Source organism: Prionailurus viverrinus, chromosome B1, assembly GCF_022837055.1.
Source record: "Prionailurus viverrinus isolate Anna chromosome B1, UM_Priviv_1.0, whole genome shotgun sequence".
Classification (NCBI taxonomy): Eukaryota; Metazoa; Chordata; class Mammalia; order Carnivora; family Felidae; genus Prionailurus; species Prionailurus viverrinus.
Window position 1 is genome coordinate 194,785,925 of NC_062564.1, and position 17,083 is coordinate 194,803,007.

At 41.8% G+C, this 17,083-nt stretch overlaps 1 protein-coding gene and 1 long non-coding RNA gene across 2 annotated transcripts; both read right to left on the bottom strand.

Moving 5' to 3' along the window:
• Positions 1-1,821: 1,821 nt before the first annotated feature.
• Positions 1,822-3,134, bottom strand: LOC125164634 (uncharacterized). Its single transcript, XR_007151837.1, has 2 exons — positions 2,417-3,134; positions 1,822-2,045 (listed from the first exon to the last, which is right to left on the bottom strand). It is a non-coding gene; the product is annotated as an uncharacterized LOC125164634 (long non-coding RNA).
• Positions 3,135-3,863: 729 nt separating this feature from the next.
• Positions 3,864-15,799, bottom strand: FAM200B (family with sequence similarity 200 member B). Its single transcript, XM_047857470.1, is given in 4 exon segments — positions 3,864-4,782; positions 4,784-6,436; positions 6,901-7,227; positions 15,620-15,799. Coding segments are annotated over 3 exon segments (1,965 nt in total). The 5' UTR covers positions 6,915-7,227; positions 15,620-15,799; the 3' UTR covers positions 3,864-4,484.
• Between the last annotated feature and the right edge of the window lie 1,284 nt (positions 15,800-17,083).

A 17,083-nucleotide genomic window follows, 5' to 3' on the forward strand; every position in this document is an offset into this window, starting at 1 on the left:
CTTGCTGACATCTTGACTTTAGTCCTGGGAGACTGTCGTTGGACTTCCGACCTCATTTCTAAACAGATACATGTTGTTTTAAGCCACTAGGTTTATGGTAGCTTGTTAGAGCAGGATCTGGAAGTATCCCTTTTCTGTTTCCCTGTTTTCTTCAGTTCTGAGACTGAGCTTGGGATGTCACCAGGGACAGTTACTCTTGGCTAATCTTGGCCAGAATCTGCAAGGAGGTGCCCCAAAGCAGAGGTGAAGTTGGAGAACAGATGAGATAGCTACAGTCATCAAAACAATGAGATTTTTCTGGCTTCAAATTTTGGCAAGTCTGCTGGAACAAATACTCAAAATATGGAAGTGGTTTGCAACTGCACGGAGGCTGAAACCATTTGGGGGAACACAGTAGAAGAAATCTACATTGCCTTAAAACAGATTGTTAGTAGAAATATGGGTGTCAAAGACTCAGGTCTCTGAGGTCTCAGGAGTGAAGAGCATGGTAGAGAAAACCTATATCATCCTTTTTTTTAAGTTTATTTATTTATTTTGAAAGAGAGAGAGAGTGACTGGGGGACAGGCAGAGAGAAGGAGAGAGGATCCCAAACAGGCTCCATGCTGTCAGTGTGTAGCCCCACGAGATCATGACGGGAGCTGAAATCAACGGAGCCATCCAGGCACCCCAAACCTGTATGGTCTTAAAGAATACCTGTATCATTGGGGTGCCTTGGTGGCTCAGTAGGTTAAGCATCCTACTTTTTTTTTTAAATTTTTTTTTAACATTTATTCATTTTTTGATAGAGCGTGAGTGGGGGAGGGGCAGAGAGAGAGAGGGAGACACAGAATCCGAAGCAGGCTCCAGGCTCTGAGCTGCCAGAGCCTGACGCACGGGGCTCACACCCACGGACCCTGAGATCATGACCTGAGCTGAAGTCAGACGCTCAACCGACTGAGCCACCCAGGCGCCCCAAGCATCCTACTCTGAATCTCAGTTCAGGTCTTGATCTCAGAGTCATGAGTTCAAGCCCCATGTTGGGCTCCCTGCTGGACGTGAAGCCTACTTAAAAAAGAATACCTAAGTCGTTGTAAACAAACTGTAGCATAATTGGATGTTAAAAGCACTGCTGTGAGGGCTCAGAAGCACCTCGCCAGCAGTTTTTGGGTTTTTTGGGGTTCTGTTATAGAATGATAGGGGAAGTTTAGGATGGATTATGTCCTATAATTATATAGAAAACAGGACTTGAGAGCAACGAACTTGGATTTTATGTGAGATTTCCAAGCCAAGTATTAGAGGTATGTCCTGGGTTTTTTTGTGGCTTTTAGTAAAATGTAAAAGAGATAAAAAGGAGAGAACTGTTACAAAAAGGAACCAGAATTTAATGTTTTTCTCCCTTTTTGAATGGGAATGGGTTGTGACTATTACCCTAGAACAGTCTAGGTATTTTGAAGCACAGAACTGGTTTCTAATTTCACAGGTCACAGATAGGTCACAGATGCAAGATTTTGCCTCAGGATAGATTATACCCAGATACTGTACCCACACCTAACCTAGGTGATTTAGGTGGAAGACTTGAGCCTTTGAGCCAGTGAGACTTAGACGAGGTTTTGGACTTGAGTTGATGTAATGGGCTGAGACTTCTGGTCACATTCAAGATGGGTGAGTATCTTTCTCATGCAAGATGCGTATGAGTCTTTGGTAAGAGTGGACTGTGATAGGCTGAGTCCCCCCTTCACCACCCAACAGATGTCCAGATCCTAATCCCCGAAACCTTGAACGTGTGCCTTGCACAAAGGGATTCGGCAGAGTGTCATATACCGACAAAAAGACACACAATCTTTGAGTCAGAAACAATTTATTACTCACAGCCAAAAAAAAAAAGAAGCAGACACATCAGTTTTGTTTGTTAGCTCCCCATACCCCAACTCCCACAGCGTGACATGGTAAGGATCAGATGTCACCTCTCCATCATGCAGTGGGTTGCATGATATTAGACTCTAGGGTTTTGTGGGGTTGCTGGTATATCTTCCCATCCTCGTCTCCAGGGAGATTATCCATTACTCTGGAATGCAAGCAAACAACTCAGGGGAGGGAAAGAAGGCTTTATCTTTACTTCCCTGGTATGTCTCTAGCTTCATGATCCTCAACTGTCTCCCTTTACAAACATTCTTTTTTTTTTTTTTTAATTTTTTTTTTCAACTTTTTAAATTTATTTTTGGGACAGAGAGAGACAGAGCATGAACGGGGGAGGGGCAGAGAGAGAGGGAGACACAGAATCGGAAACAGGCTCCAGGCTCCGAGCCATCAGCCCAGAGCCCGACGCGGGGCTCGAACTCACAGACCGCGAGATCGTGACCTGAGTTGAAGTCGTGCGCTTAACCGACTGCGCCACCCAGGCGCCCCGACAAACATTCTTAATGTGGATGCAAACACCTTCATTCAGAGAATCCACACTGAGCAGACATGTGAGATATTCCTGGGGAACTGTATTCCAACACTTTATTTCGAGTCCCAAAAAGGCAAGTAAAAAAATCACCTTCGATAGAAGACAAAATCTGAAAACACAAATATTACAAGAATGCTGAGCATGGTAGCTGATGGAAAGGAATTGCTCACCTTTACAATTTTAGAGAGAGCCCTTGCCAAGAGCAACACCACCCACTGGAATCAGTGACTGTATAAAGGCAGAAGTTGAAATTAATTTGAGGAACACATATTAAGCAATTTAAGTTGCTCAATTATCAGCAACAATGTGAGGAAGCCATATCAATCAATGCCATTTTCGAATGCTTATAGAGATTATCTGACCAAATCAGATTTTAAAATGTTAAAAAAAAAAAAAATGGGGGAGGGGGGCACCTGGGTGATTCAGTCAGTTAAGCATCTGACTTCAGCTCAGGTCATGATCTCAAGGTTGGGGAGTTCAAGCCCCACATTGGACTTGCTGCTGTCCATGTAGAGCATGCTTCTGTCCCTCTCTCTCTGTCCCTCCCGTGCTCGCACATTGTCTCTTTCCCTCAAAAATAAACAAATATTTTTAAAAATGTGAAAGAGACTTTGCCACACATTTAATAATTATTCCTGAGAATACAACCTCAAGTTACAGATGTTAGAGATCATTATTTGTTAATTAGATGTACATTACATCCCCACTTACTGTGCATCATACAAAATGGACATGAAGGGGCGCCTGGGTGGCGCAGTCGGTTAAGCGTCCGACTTCAGCCAGGTCACGATCTCGCGGTCTGTGAGTTCGAGCCCCGCGTCGGGCTCTGGGCTGATGGCTCAGGGCCTGGAGCCTGTTTCCGATCCTGTGTCTCCCTCTCTCTCTGCCCCTTCCCCGTTCATTCTCTGTCCCAAAAATAAATAAACGTTGAAAAAAAATTTCTTTAAAAAAAAAAAACAAAAAACAAAAAACAAAAAACAAAATGGACATGAATTCTGCTCCTATGAAGCACTCATTCCAGGGTAGCAGATTGACAGAATCAGTTATCAAATAAATAAAAATATTACAAATGATACACTACCAAGAAAAGAAACAAAGGGAATAATGGAACAAAAACTAAGGTGGGTTAGGAAAATCCTCTTTAGGGAAGTTAACATTGAATTCCATTTATTCTCAAAATGTCAGCCAGAGTCTTCTATTTATTTCATCTTATTTTATTTTTTTAAGTAATCTCTACACCCAATGTGGGGCACAAACTCACAACCCCAAGATCAAGAGGCACATGCTCTAGGGGCGTCTGAGTGGCTCAGTTGGTTAAGCGTCCAACTTCAGCTCAGGTCATGATCTCACGGTTTGGGAGTTTGAGCCCCGCGTCGGGCTCTGGGCTGACAGCTCAGAGCCTGGAGCCCACTTCAGATTCTGTGTCTCCCTCCGTCCATCCCTCCGCTGATTGCACTCTGTCTCTCGCATTGTCTCAAAAATAAATAAATATTAAAAAAAATAAAATTAAAAAAAAGAGGCACATGCTCTATTGACTGAGCCAGCTGGGCACCTATGAAGTGAATCTTTTAAAACCTAATTCACATCACATCTTTCCTCTGCATAATCCTTCAACTGCTCTCCATTTCAGACAAAAACCCAGAGGCCCTTTGATGGTCTACAGAGCCCTTCATGATTTGGTGCCCATATAACAGTTCCCGAGCCTTCTTTCTTATTGCTGTTTCTATAGTACTTATTACCTTTAAAATATTTTAAGGGTTATTTATGGTCTGTCTGTCTCTCTCCCTGCCAGTTCCACGAAGTTCCACTACAGAATGATCTTTGCTTTCTTCATTTTGCATCCCAAATGTCTCTAGAAAACTTCCTGGCCTCTAACAGAAGTTCATTAAAGTTTTGGTCAAAGAATGGAAAGTTACATTATGATTTCATTAATATTTAAATATGCCAAAAATAAAAACCAAGTTACCACATACAATGCTGTGTTAGCATCTGAATTCAGCATAGAAAAATGTCACAAAATAAGAAACACAAGAACACAAATCAGGGAAGATTCACTTAAGGTGACGGGTGTGCTTGCCTGCTGAGAAGTTCGCTCCAGTCGGGAAAACAGGAGGACAGTGCCACCCGCATATCTGCTGCACCTTTCAACCCGTTTCTTTCCTTTGCTTTTAACTGGGTCAGGACTGAAAACCCACGCTCGCACAAACTGGTTGTCGTGAATGGTAACAGAAGCGGGACACTCTTTCTGCTTAGCAGAGGGAAGTCTTCCTTTACCTTAATCCAAAATGCCGATAATGTTAATGCTTCGTAGTCAGTCTTCAATGTATATGAGGAACTGAGCTGCAGTAATTCACTCTTCTTCAGGCACCAAGTTTAACTCAATTACTGATTCTGGGTTTCGAAAAGCAAAGGGATCTTTCACCCAGCTGTTTTCTCTTAACGTTTCAAACTTCTCTTCTGGAAAGAAATGGTTAAAAGTTTGAGACAGAGAAGTGAGATGCACCAATATCTCTAATTTTATTTCTTTCAAAAGGTTTTCACTAATAACGTTCTCTTCGATATGTTGCAAAAATCTTGGAAACATGTAGTAGCTCGGACGGCTGCTTTTAAGCCTCGCTTGCCATAACAATAGTGTCTTTTGGAATCCCTGGATGCGTTCGACCTGTTGGAATATATTGCTATTTTCCCCCTGTAGTTTTAAACTCAGTTCGTGAAGAATGCCAAAAATATCTGTTAAATATGCCAATTTCATCACCCAAATGTCATCTTCCAAAATACTTGCCAAATAAGACTTTTTTTCAGTAAGAAAACGGTGGATCTCGTTCCTGAGTTCGTAAACCCTGCTTAGTATTTTGCCATGAGACAACCAACGAACTTTGGTATGGTATAGTAAGTGGGTACGATTAGCTCCAATCTCTGAACAAAATGTTTCAAGAAGCTGGTTATTTAGCGCACTTCCTTTAATGAAGTTAACAACTTTCACTGCGTTTTTCAGTACTTCCAAGAGATTCTGTGGGATTTCTCTGGATGCTAAAGCTTCACGATGTATAAAACAGTGATTCCACACGGCGCCATTATTAGTCACTTCTAGCAATTTTTTAATTACTCTGCTGTGTCTTCCGGTTTTGCTTGCTGCTCCGTCACTTGTAATCCCTTTGCAGTTCTTCCAGTTTAATTTATATCGGCCAACAATGCACTTTTCTAATTCTGTAAAAATATCTAACCCGCTTAGGTGTGAGGTTATATTTAAACAACACAAAAAATCCTCCATGAAATCTTCTTGCCACACGTATCTGACATAAACTAAGAGTGTCGTGCCGCTCCCCAGGTCGGTGCTGTCATCGAGCTGGATCGCAAAGTCTATACCAGTCTGCAACCGGGTAAGAAGCATTGTTTCTAAGTGTTCCGCAATAGTGCACATTCGAAGAGATATTATGTCATCACTAGATATCGTTTTTAATTTATCAGCCGATTTGTCATCAAAAATTGTACGCACCATATCCAAACACGCTGGAAGAATTATTTTTTCACCAGCCGTGTGAGCCATTTTCTCTTTCGCCACTCGATATGCAACCAAATACGATGATAATAAGGCTTTCTCGCTAACAGCTGTAGGACAACCAAGAAATCGTGTAGACAACTTTACATCCTTTTTCTTTCTTTGAAAATACTCAAGAGGCTTATCAGTAAGTTCAGCATGCTGAGTTTCTAAGTGCCTTTTTAATTTAGAAGGTTTTAAGCTCTCATTTGCAAGAATATTGTTACAAATAACACACTGAGGTCTGTCATTTTCCAAGGGTTTTTCACATTTGATAAAACCGTATTTTAAATAATCTTCATTATAACGTCTTGCACTTACCTTTTTCTTTTTGAAATGTGGCTCAAACGAGGTTGAAGTTTGCAGATTACAGTCAGTATTTCTCTCAACATGGTCACTATTCACATTTCCAGGTGCAGCAGCTGAACTTGAACAAGTGTCTGCACATTTCACTTCATTTTTCCTCTTTCTTTTAAAAACGATAGGATCCATTTTAAAAGTAATGCTAATTAAAATGTTTTAAATGCCACTAAAAAAATTGTGTATATAAATATACACATATATATATATATATATATATATATATATATATATATAGCCTAGATAACATCTTTCCCAAAAAATATAGTTTGCAAATGCATCTCAGTTGAACATCTCAGACTTCACATCTAGTTGTAAGTCACGGGAACATAAACTAGACTGCTCACCAACTTTATTATTATGAAAACGAAACAAGACACCAGTGGACAAATGCTTGAAAAGCCATTTCTTAGCCAGTATACATTCTGTTCATTATATGCCATCCATTAGTTAATTTTCTTTTCAGATCTTGAAATTGACCTTAGTATTCCTGGTAGCACAATTCTGGCAGAGGAATCACACAAAACACTTGATATATTTTACTGTTTTAAAAAAACTTTCACTGTGACTTACAGAACTGATTTCATGACCTGCTAATAGGTCACACACAGATTGTGAAAAATGTTCATAGAGAGATTTTTCCTGTGCTGTGCTGAGCTTGAGTACGTCTGCTTGACGATCAAAGCAGCTAGCTAATCTGTTAGGCTGTTGGCTGGTACAGGAGCTTTCTTGAAGTGGTAGGTATATATCCTACATTTTCCTTCTTGATACTTTATGATGGGAAGAGTTTTTAAGAATGCCAGTTATGGTCTGACCCAGTGAGGCTTTCCATGGCTAGGTCAACTACCAAGTTGGACCTGATGATATATTTTTAGAACTTTCTTGGACTGCATCCTTGGCCTGGGAATAAGAGCAGAGAGATGACATTAAAACTTTAGAATACAGCTATATGGCAACCTTCAGGATATCCAAGATCATGGGTCCTGAAGCAAAAGGCCTAAAGCTCTTCTCATCACTATGTCATATCAGCTTAGGTCTATTTCTGTAAGGCAAATGACCTAAACCAAGATTGGTAAATAGAAACAATGATGTCAGGGGTGCCTGGGTGGCTCAGTGAAGCGTCCAACTTCAGCTCAGGTCGTGATCTTGCAGTCCGTGAGTTCGAGCCCTGTGCTGGGCTCTGTGTTGACAGCTCAGAGCCTGGAGCCTGCTTCGGATTCTGTCTCTCTCTCTCTCTCTCTCTCTCTCTCTCTCTCTCTCTCTGCCCCTCCCCTGTTCACACCTGTCTCTGTCTCTTTCTCTCAAAAGTAAATAAGCATTTAAAAAAAATTTTTTTTAATGTTTTTATTTATTTTTGAGACAGAGAGAGACAGAGTATGAGCAGGGGAGGGGCAGAGAGAGAGGGAGACAGAATCCAAAGCAGGCTGCAAGCTCTGAGCTGTCAGCACAGAGCCCGACGTGGGGCTCGAACTCACGGACTGTGAGATCATGACCTGAGCTGAAGTCAGACGCTTAACCAACTGAGCCACCCAGGCGCCCCTAAAAAAATTTTTTAATAAAAAAAGAAAAAATGATGTCTGTAAAACCTGGAAGTTGGCATCAGAAACTGCAAAGTACACGTAATAAAGCTGAATACAGCGAGCCATGGAGGCCCATGGTTCATCTGCCACTTTAGACTTCCTCCCAGTTCAGTTTGGGTATGTCCATCGTAGAAGCACAGGTATCCCCCACTTTCTAAAAGGTTGTGTTATGCCATTTCACTTCTGGGCAGACCTACATTGATAGCTGTTTTTGCTAACTGAAAGAAATCCAAAGAGGATTTTCACTTTTGTGCAAAGAGCCATTACCATACTAATGTAGGTCTTTGGTAAAAGCAAAGTGGCCTCACACCAACTTTCTGAAAGCAGGGGATTTCACAGGAATGCCCTATTTTCAAAGGGGAAACCTGTGCTCACTGCACTGCCCTTTGACCTTGGTGTTATTTGGGTCTTAGTATCATACACAGCACTTTCTTACATAGCGTTCCATCAAGTTGTTCCACCTTTCTGGGGGAGGGAGGTAAAGCCTTATACTTACTGTAGTGTTTACTAGAAATTCAACAACTTAAGGGCACCTGGGTGGCTCAGTCGGTTAAGTGTCCAACTCTTGCTTTCGGATCAGGTCATTATCTCACGGTTTGTGAGTTTGAACTCCACATCTGGTTCAGTGCTGACAGTGTGGAGCCTGCTTGGGATTCTCTCTCTCCCCCTCTCTACCCCCTCCTCCACTCACACGCTCTCTCTCAAAATAAGTAAATAAAAAAAAAAAATTCAACATCTTACAGCGTGAGTAACTGTTATTAGAATCATTTGCATTAATTTTTTCTTATTATCTGTATTCTTGATGCACTCTGGCATCCGGGTTCTCACGAATCAGAGAGGGACTGGGCATCCCCCAAAACGACTCTAGAGATGGCAAACAACTCAACAGATAGCAACCAGTTAACACAACTTTCATATGCAAACTCACCCTTCTAGAGCCCACCCCACTGCACACACACCCCACCCCAATCAGGCTCTTAAACCCGGGCAATATTCCCCTCCGCCCCAGGCATCTCAGAGCCAGGTATCTGACAACTAGGAACAGTCCCTATGCCCTAGAGCCTGTTGAAATCAATCAAAAACCCCATTTTAAACCTGCTTAGCCAGCTCATCCTGCCTCACTGGTTCTGTCCTAGAAAATACCCAGGCTTTTCTGCAGTTTCCCTTCTGCTCCCTCTGCCTCCTGAAACCTCCTGTTTCCCCCTGTGGCCCCTTGCATGGCTTGGCATGCTCTGTGTCCTGCCTCTAGGGATCTGGGAGTATAAAAACTTCCTACTGTGTGACATTTCTGTGTCTGTGTGTCTTATCATGCCTGATTAAAATAAATCCTGAAGAGGTTTCGAATCATTTTTGTTATTGCTCTAGTTACAAAGTCATCTAGTTTGGTCCTAATCCCATTGTCCCCATAAGGCCTGTTATTTTTTAGTATAAATCCTGCATTCCTTGAGTTCTTCCAGGAAGTCACAGTGTTAAAGCTGAAATACACATTATCTTAAGATTACTTATTATTTGTCTGGTGAGCAGATTTCCCCCACTCACCTGAGAGGAATATTAGAATCCCCTGATTAGGGGGACACACTAAGTATTTTCCTTTCTAACTACCACCAATTCCTCACCTGAGTGAAAGAGTAGACTTGTATACTAGGACACAAGCAAAGTATGGGTATAAGGAATATCAAGCAGCTCTCAAAAATGAGCCATACAGGGGCGCCTGGGTGGCTCAGTCGGTTAAGCGTCGGACTTCGGCTCAGGTCAGGATCTCGTGGCTCACGAGTTCAAGCCCGCATAGGGTTCTGTGCTGACAGCTCAGAGCCTGGAGCCTGTTTTGGATTCTGTGTCTCCCTCTCTCTCTGCCCCTAACCCACTCACATTCTGTCTCTGTCTCTCTCAAAAATAAACATTAAAAAAAAAATTTTTTTAAATGAGCCATACATTATTTATATGCCATCAATATTCATCAGCCTATTGCTGTTATATTTATGTGGGGACCTACCCTTTCAACTATAAAGCCAGCTTGGAAAGAGGCATCACAGAGAACGGTAAATTTGAGCAAAAAAGATGTCAGAAAAGGCTATAGAGAAAAGGCTATAGTCTTGGTGATATTCTTCTGTGAGACTTCATTAATTATACCTATATGGACTTTACTATTAACAATAATTTGACAATTGACAAATGTATGACATGTATCCATCACTATGATATCAGAAAATGTTCACTGCTCTAAAAATCCTATGTTCTGCCTATTCATCTCTACCTCCCTCCAATCCCTGGTAATCACTGATTTTTTTTTTTTAATGTCTCCAGTTTTACCTTTTCTAGAATGTCATAAACTGGAATTTACAGTATGAAGCATTTTTACATTGGCCTCTTTCACTTAGTAATACATATTTAAGGTTCCTTAATGTCTTTTCATGGCTTGATGGTTCATTTCTTTTTACCACAGAATAATATTCCATTGTCTGGATATAAAAGTTTATTTATCCATGCACCTACTGAAAGACTTCTTGGTTGCTTCCAAGGTTTGGCAATTTTTTTTAAGTTTATTTGTTTATTTTGAGAGAGAATGTACAAGTGGGGGAGGGGCCGACAGAGAGAGAGAGGAGAGAGCCAGAATCCCAAGCAGGCTCCGCACTGCCTGCGTGAAGCCTGACACGGGATTCGAACTCATGAATGGTGAGATCGTGACCCAAGCCAAAGTTGGACGCTTACCTGCCTGAGCCACCTAGGCATCCCTAAATTTTGGCAATTATCAAAAAAGCAGCTACAAACATCAGTTGCAGACTTTTGTGTGAACATAACTTTTCAACTCCTGTGGGTAAATACAAAGGAATCTGCTGGACTGTACATATGGGTGCATTTTAAATGAGGATATCAGCAAAGGCTGTGTATCTTTTTGTTGCTGGAGCATACCATAATTGTGGACACAGATTACACATTATAGACAAAGTGTAGTTGCTGATTCTTCTTCTTCGACTTCAAATGCCAAAGGGACTACTCAAGGATCTCATGAGTCCTAACGGCCTAGCATGCTACTCAGGTGCCTTGTTGGTCTCTGTTATGAAACGTCAGAAAACAGAAGCAAGTTAGAACTGAAGGGTACAGATCTGGAGGTACAGGCAGGAGTAAAGATGGCTGTGAGATGGGTCACACGATGTGGCATAATTCAGTGAGAAACAGGGATGTGAAGAGCTGGTCAAGAGAAATCTGTCCTGTTTGGTCAGTTTAGCATTGGACAAATGTTAAATCTTGAACTTAAGGGCTGAAACTTTATGAAAAGCTTTAATAGGCACCCTGGAGCAATACTGGAATGCAGCTTCAGGAAGGTGCCAGGGAAGTGGCAGGAGAGGCCACTGAGGAAACGGGGGTTGCTGTAGGAGTAGGATGAAGTTGTAATATGCAACAGCACAAAATGCATCACCTTGTCTCTAGGCTAGCACTCTCTTGGCATAGTTTTCTGTTTATAGTAATATACAGGGTTGGTGCCCTCAGGAAGACCTACAGATAGGGACAGAGGTCAGGGTTTATTAGAGTGGTGGCAATTTTAGATGTTGGTTGCCTTAGGAGGGGCTTGGAAATATCAACTTGGCTAGTTATTATAAATGCTTTAACGATGGCTAAGTGGCCTAAGTGACTAGAAATCTACTGTATACAGTACCAGACTATACTTAAAAAGACGTGCATCTGGGAGAGAATTCGGGGACTGGTAGATGCCTTGACTTAATCTTGGTTAGAGGTTTCCTTGAAAGATGGCACGTTCCAAATATTTCACCATGGTCTGAAAAAGGCAGAGGTTTTCTTATGTCCTGTCTTCCAAGATAGGTTGGTAGGACTAGAGAGTTTATTTCTCTTGGATGTCAGAGCACAGTGTATATCATCGATGTTTAAACCAGAACTAAATTGTTGGAAACTCAACTGCATCTAGATTTCTTTTTAATGAATAAGAAGAGTTGGAGGGAAATCACAGTAGCCTTAAAAGCAATCTGACTTAGATACATAGCTGCCCTTAAAAGGTGAAAGAGAACAATTATTGACTCTTCCTCTCAGTTAAAAGTTCCAGTAAGGATGCTTTCTTGTTTTTAATACTTCTTTCCCTCCAAGAAATCTCAAATCACTAGCGGTTTTTGTTGTTGTTGTTTTTAAAGATTTTATTTTTAAGTAATCTCTACACCCAACATGGGGCTTGAACTTTAAACCCCAAGATGAAGCACAGCATGTTCTCCCAACTGAGACAGCCAGATGCTCCACAAGCCATTACAATTTTAAGGATAAAATATGCCATGTTCCCCCAGGTATTTTATAGATATTTACCTTATACAGCTAAAGAAAAAAGGGGCTAAATGTGCTACAAAGTCTTTTGTCTGCCCTCCTTTTGTTTAACTTCTCTTAATGGGAAGTCATAGGAGTTTTGGGGGATAGGCTCAAACCTGTTTTTGGTCTAACCATAAGTTGGGGAATTTTAATTTGAAGAGACATATTCGTAATTAGGAGTCAATGTACATCAGAGCATACACATACCATACATAATATGGGCAAGTACATCAGTATAATTCTACAGCCCAAATGGGCTCTGCTGGGACAGATCCCTTCATGGCCAAAACTTAAAAGATCATAAACGTGTGCACTGATGCTTAAGATAGACATATTGAGGTTGACCATGGTCATTTCCGAGCAATAATGCTATTTAATCAGATGTGCATATAGCGTAGCCATCCTTTAGGACAGAATTTCAATTAAGTTGACCAACTAGTTGTACGGGAAGTTTCCTTATATACCAAGATGCACTAACATAGTTATGTGATATAGTTTCAGGTTACTGATTTTGCACAAATGAATCTTACCTACCTGTTCCTAGAATGTGTTTGTCATATGGTAGGCACTCAGTAAATGTATTTGAAATAAACGAGAGAATGAATGACACTATTTTTACCAGTGAAAAATGAATTACCAAACTATATTTGAACAATTTGGTAACATGTAAGACAAAGACTAGTAAAACATATTCTTTAAAATAGGATAATCAAAGATACCCTATTTTACAATAAACTGCTTATACTGTTAAGTAGCAGAAAGAAGGGTCTTATACAAAGATACATGTAAACTATGTTTAGATTTAGTTTATAAAGCTTAGCACCTAAATCTACCTAAAAATAACTCACGTAAAATACTAGTATCTCACTTATAAGTTTGAATTACTATTCTTTTAGACAAAACCAACTGTCATTTAAGCATTGTTTTTTAAAATATTTTTATTACTCCTATTTCAACCCAATCCTCTCAGGAGTTTATAATTGGCTATGCTTCAGACTGTTGAATTAAAAATGTATTTCTTTGGGGGGGGGTGCCTGGGTGGCTCAGTCGGTTAAGCGTCTGACTTCGGCTCAGGTCATGATCTCATGGTCCGTGAGTTTGAGCCCCATGTCGGGCGCTGTGCTGACAGCTCAGAGCCTGGAGCCTGCTTCGGATTCTGTGTCTCCCTCTGCCCTTCCCCTCTTGAGCTCTGTCTCTCGCTCTCTCTCAAAAAAATAAACATTAAAAAAAATTTTTTTTAAGTATTTTTTTTAAGTTTATTTATTTTTCAGAGAGCATGCTCACAGGAGGGAGGAAGGGCAGAGAGAACCCCAACCAGGCTCCACACTGACATTACAGAGCCCAACACAGGGCTGGACCCACAGTGAGATCATGACCTGAGCCAAAATCAAGAGGCTGATGCCCAACAGACTGAGCCACCCAGGCACCCTCAAAAAACATTCTTAAAGAGCGTACTCCCTCTCCTAAATCAGACAATTCACCTACAATAATAGTAGAGGGAATGTATTAGGGTATAGACCTGGTAGAAGTGGTAATGAAAGCCTGGGAAACACCTTCCTTTTTTTTTTTTTAAGTTTATTTTTTTATTAAGTAATGTCTACCCCTAATGTGGGGCTCAAACTCCGGACCTCGGAGATCAAGAGTCTCCAGCTCTTCTGACTCAGCCTGCCAGGCCTCCAGGGGGGTAAGTCCTTTTTTAACTGAAACAGGACGCAAGGTATCAGCAAGGTGTGTCAGCTACGTGGAACACAGAAGTAGAAAATGTTGCAAGTTTGACAGAAGGTGTGAAACAGTTCTTCAGGAAAGTGGTGCTATGAATGAATGGTCTAGGAAAACGTTTCAGGATTTTAAGGAAGTATGCATGATTGTCTTATATGTTCAATGCAATGATCATTCTTGCTGTAAGCATAACAGGTGATCTTTAATTCCCTGACACAAATTCTTACATCTTAGACATATCTCCATGGTGTTATGAATATTATCCTCTAAAAATACAGCCTTTTGGGGCACTTGGGTGGCTCAGTTGGTTAAGTGCCCAACTTCGGCTCACATCATGATCTCACAGTTTGTGAGTTCGAGCCCGGTGTCCAGCTCTGTGCAGCCTGGAGCCTCATTCAGATTCTGTGTCTCCCTCTCTCTCTGCCCTACCCCCACTTGCGCTCTGCATCTCTCTCAAAAACAAACATTAAAAAAGTAATAATAAAAATAAAAGTACAGCTTTTCATTTATTTTTATTGCCAGGCACTCACAAAAATTAGTTTTGATCAGTTTTCTCACAATTCAAAAACCTCTAATGGTTCTGAGCTAGTGCATTCTCCCCAGGACAATTTCTTTAAATCTAAGCCTCATCTTATTCTTCATACAATTCTATATTTTAAGCTCTAAGACTACCACAGTTCTTGAAATTTGTCATGCACTTCCACGATTCTGCTTCTGACTAGTATTCTGTTTATATGGAATATCCTTAAGTCATTTGAGATCCTATTCATTCTTTAAATGATTTAGCTCAAATGCTACAGCATTCATTCACTTAACTAATATTTAGGAACTTACAATGTATCAGGCACTGGGCATACAGAGCAAAAAAAAAAAAAGGATATATACTGAAAAATTAATATAAGGGAATACCTGTTCAGCTGTTACAATGAATGAACCAGAGTTACGTTACACTGGTAAATCTTAACAACATAAGTTAACAAGCAAGCTACAAAAGGATATATACACTGCTGATTGTTAAAATTATGCAAAACATTACTATATATGTTGTTAAAATTGAAGCATAAAAGTGCTTGGGAGAGTGGCTACCTTGGGCAAGAGGGAACAGAATGAGACTGCGTGGGTCAGACAAAGGACTTCAATTTATATTATCAAGGAGTTTATGTAATTTATTTCTGCAGTTAGGTGGCGAGTACACAATGTATGATTTATACTTTTGTCTGTAAAAAATATTCTACGTTTGTAAAGGATATGTAAGGTTTGGTTCCCTCCTGAAGACACTGCAGATCTGTCTCATAACCCGTAACCTAAAATTACCTTCTGTCTCTTGTACTCTCGTTTACCGTATTGCCTCGATGCACTCATTAGGTAGGACACTAGATCCTAGGGGTAGGAACTTGCAGGTATCACCTTCAGGCATATTCACATGTTAATCCTCTTTCCAGCGGATTCCTGACTTCTCTCCAGTCCTCTCGGGCCCAACTAGGCCTTCTAAGAATTTCAGCTTGCCTCTTCCAACCGACCCAAGAATAGCTCCGCTCGGACCCCGTATTGCTGTCCCTCTCGCCCCGGGAGGCCTCAATTCGTCCCCTGTGCGAAAGCAGAAGGTGCCTCCCCCAATGAAACCCGGGATATCTCCCGTTAGCAGACTCTGGTCCATCCCTATCAGAGGCTGCCTTTCTTCTCACCTCCAGCCAGCGCCACAAGCCTCCCGCTTCGCCAGACGAGCGGCGGTTCAGCTCGTCCCCCCTCCCCCCATTCCCTACGCAACACCACTTCCGGCCTAACCTCACCACTCACAAACATCTCACTTCCAGCCGGGAAAAAAAACAAAAAACAAAAAACAACACTGGCTCAGCCCTTTGCGCACGCGCAAAACGGCTGGCAGGGCCGAAATTTTCGCCTCCCGGCAGTGTCGCGGTAGTCTCGCGGTTTTTGCTTGTCCCGCGGGAGTTCTTTTGAACGCTCTGGCGGTAACCCCGCCCTGGGTGCTCCGCTGCGGGCGGACCGGAGCCGGAGGCGGATTAGGAGTCTGGTCCCGCAGTCTGTCTGGTTCCGCAGTCTGTCGGGGCCGCAGTACCCCTGCGCGGACGAAGCTCGTCCCAGCCAGTCTCGGCGCCATGGGGGCGGAGAAGAAGCTGCTGTCATTTAAGGAGGCCTTTCAGCTGGCGCAGCAGCCGCACCAGAATCAGGCGAAGTTCGAGGTGGCGCTGAGCCGCACCTACTGCAAGGTCAGCGCGGCCCCAGCCTCGGCCGCCGTCCCCCCGCGCTCCCGGGACCCCCGAGTGGCCTTTGAGCGCACGCTACCCCTGACGGTCTTCGTAAGACGATTGTAGGGAATTTTGAATTTCATTACCGTTTTACCTGGTTTACTTGTTTAGAGACCCATGTTGTATTTAATGATCATAGTCTTGTGTCTCTTTAGGTTAACAGCTCACGGACTTTTAACATACATCTTAATTTCATTAAACTAGGTTTAAAATACATATATAAGTACATATTTATGTTTCTGCCCTGTAATGATTTTAACAAAACACACTTTTAAATTCTTGACAAAATCAGTGCAAATAAGTGCATCTTTGTTACAAACCAGCGACTTTTCAGGTTGATATAGTTATCGCCTTTTTTGTTTGGTTTTTTTTTTTTTTTTTTTTTTTTGTAGACTATACCCAGTACCGGTGGTGGGGGTGGTGAGGAGGTTAGAGGGATGGGGGGTGGAGGGGGGTGGGTTGGTGGTGGTGGTGACCCAGCTCTGGGCTTGAACTCACAACCCTGAGATCAAGACCCGGGCTGAGATCAAGAGTCTGCCGCTTAACCAACCGAGCCACCCAGGCGCCCGTTTATTGCCTTTTATTATGATTTTAAGAAATAGAAAAAAATGTTAGGTGCAGGAGTTTTTATTTTAACTCAGACTTCACACGACATGAATCAGTAAATATTTTACAAGCACTAACTACACAGAAGAAATGCTCCTTCCTAGTCCCCACCAGTACTGTCCCTCATAGTCTTCTACAGGTAACCATTTTTAAAAATTTTTTTTAATGTTTCTTTATTTTTGAGAGAGACAGAGACAATGCGAGTGGGTTAGGGGCAGAGAGGGAGACACAGACGCAGAAGCAGGCTCCAGGCTCTGAGCTGTCAGCACAGAGCCC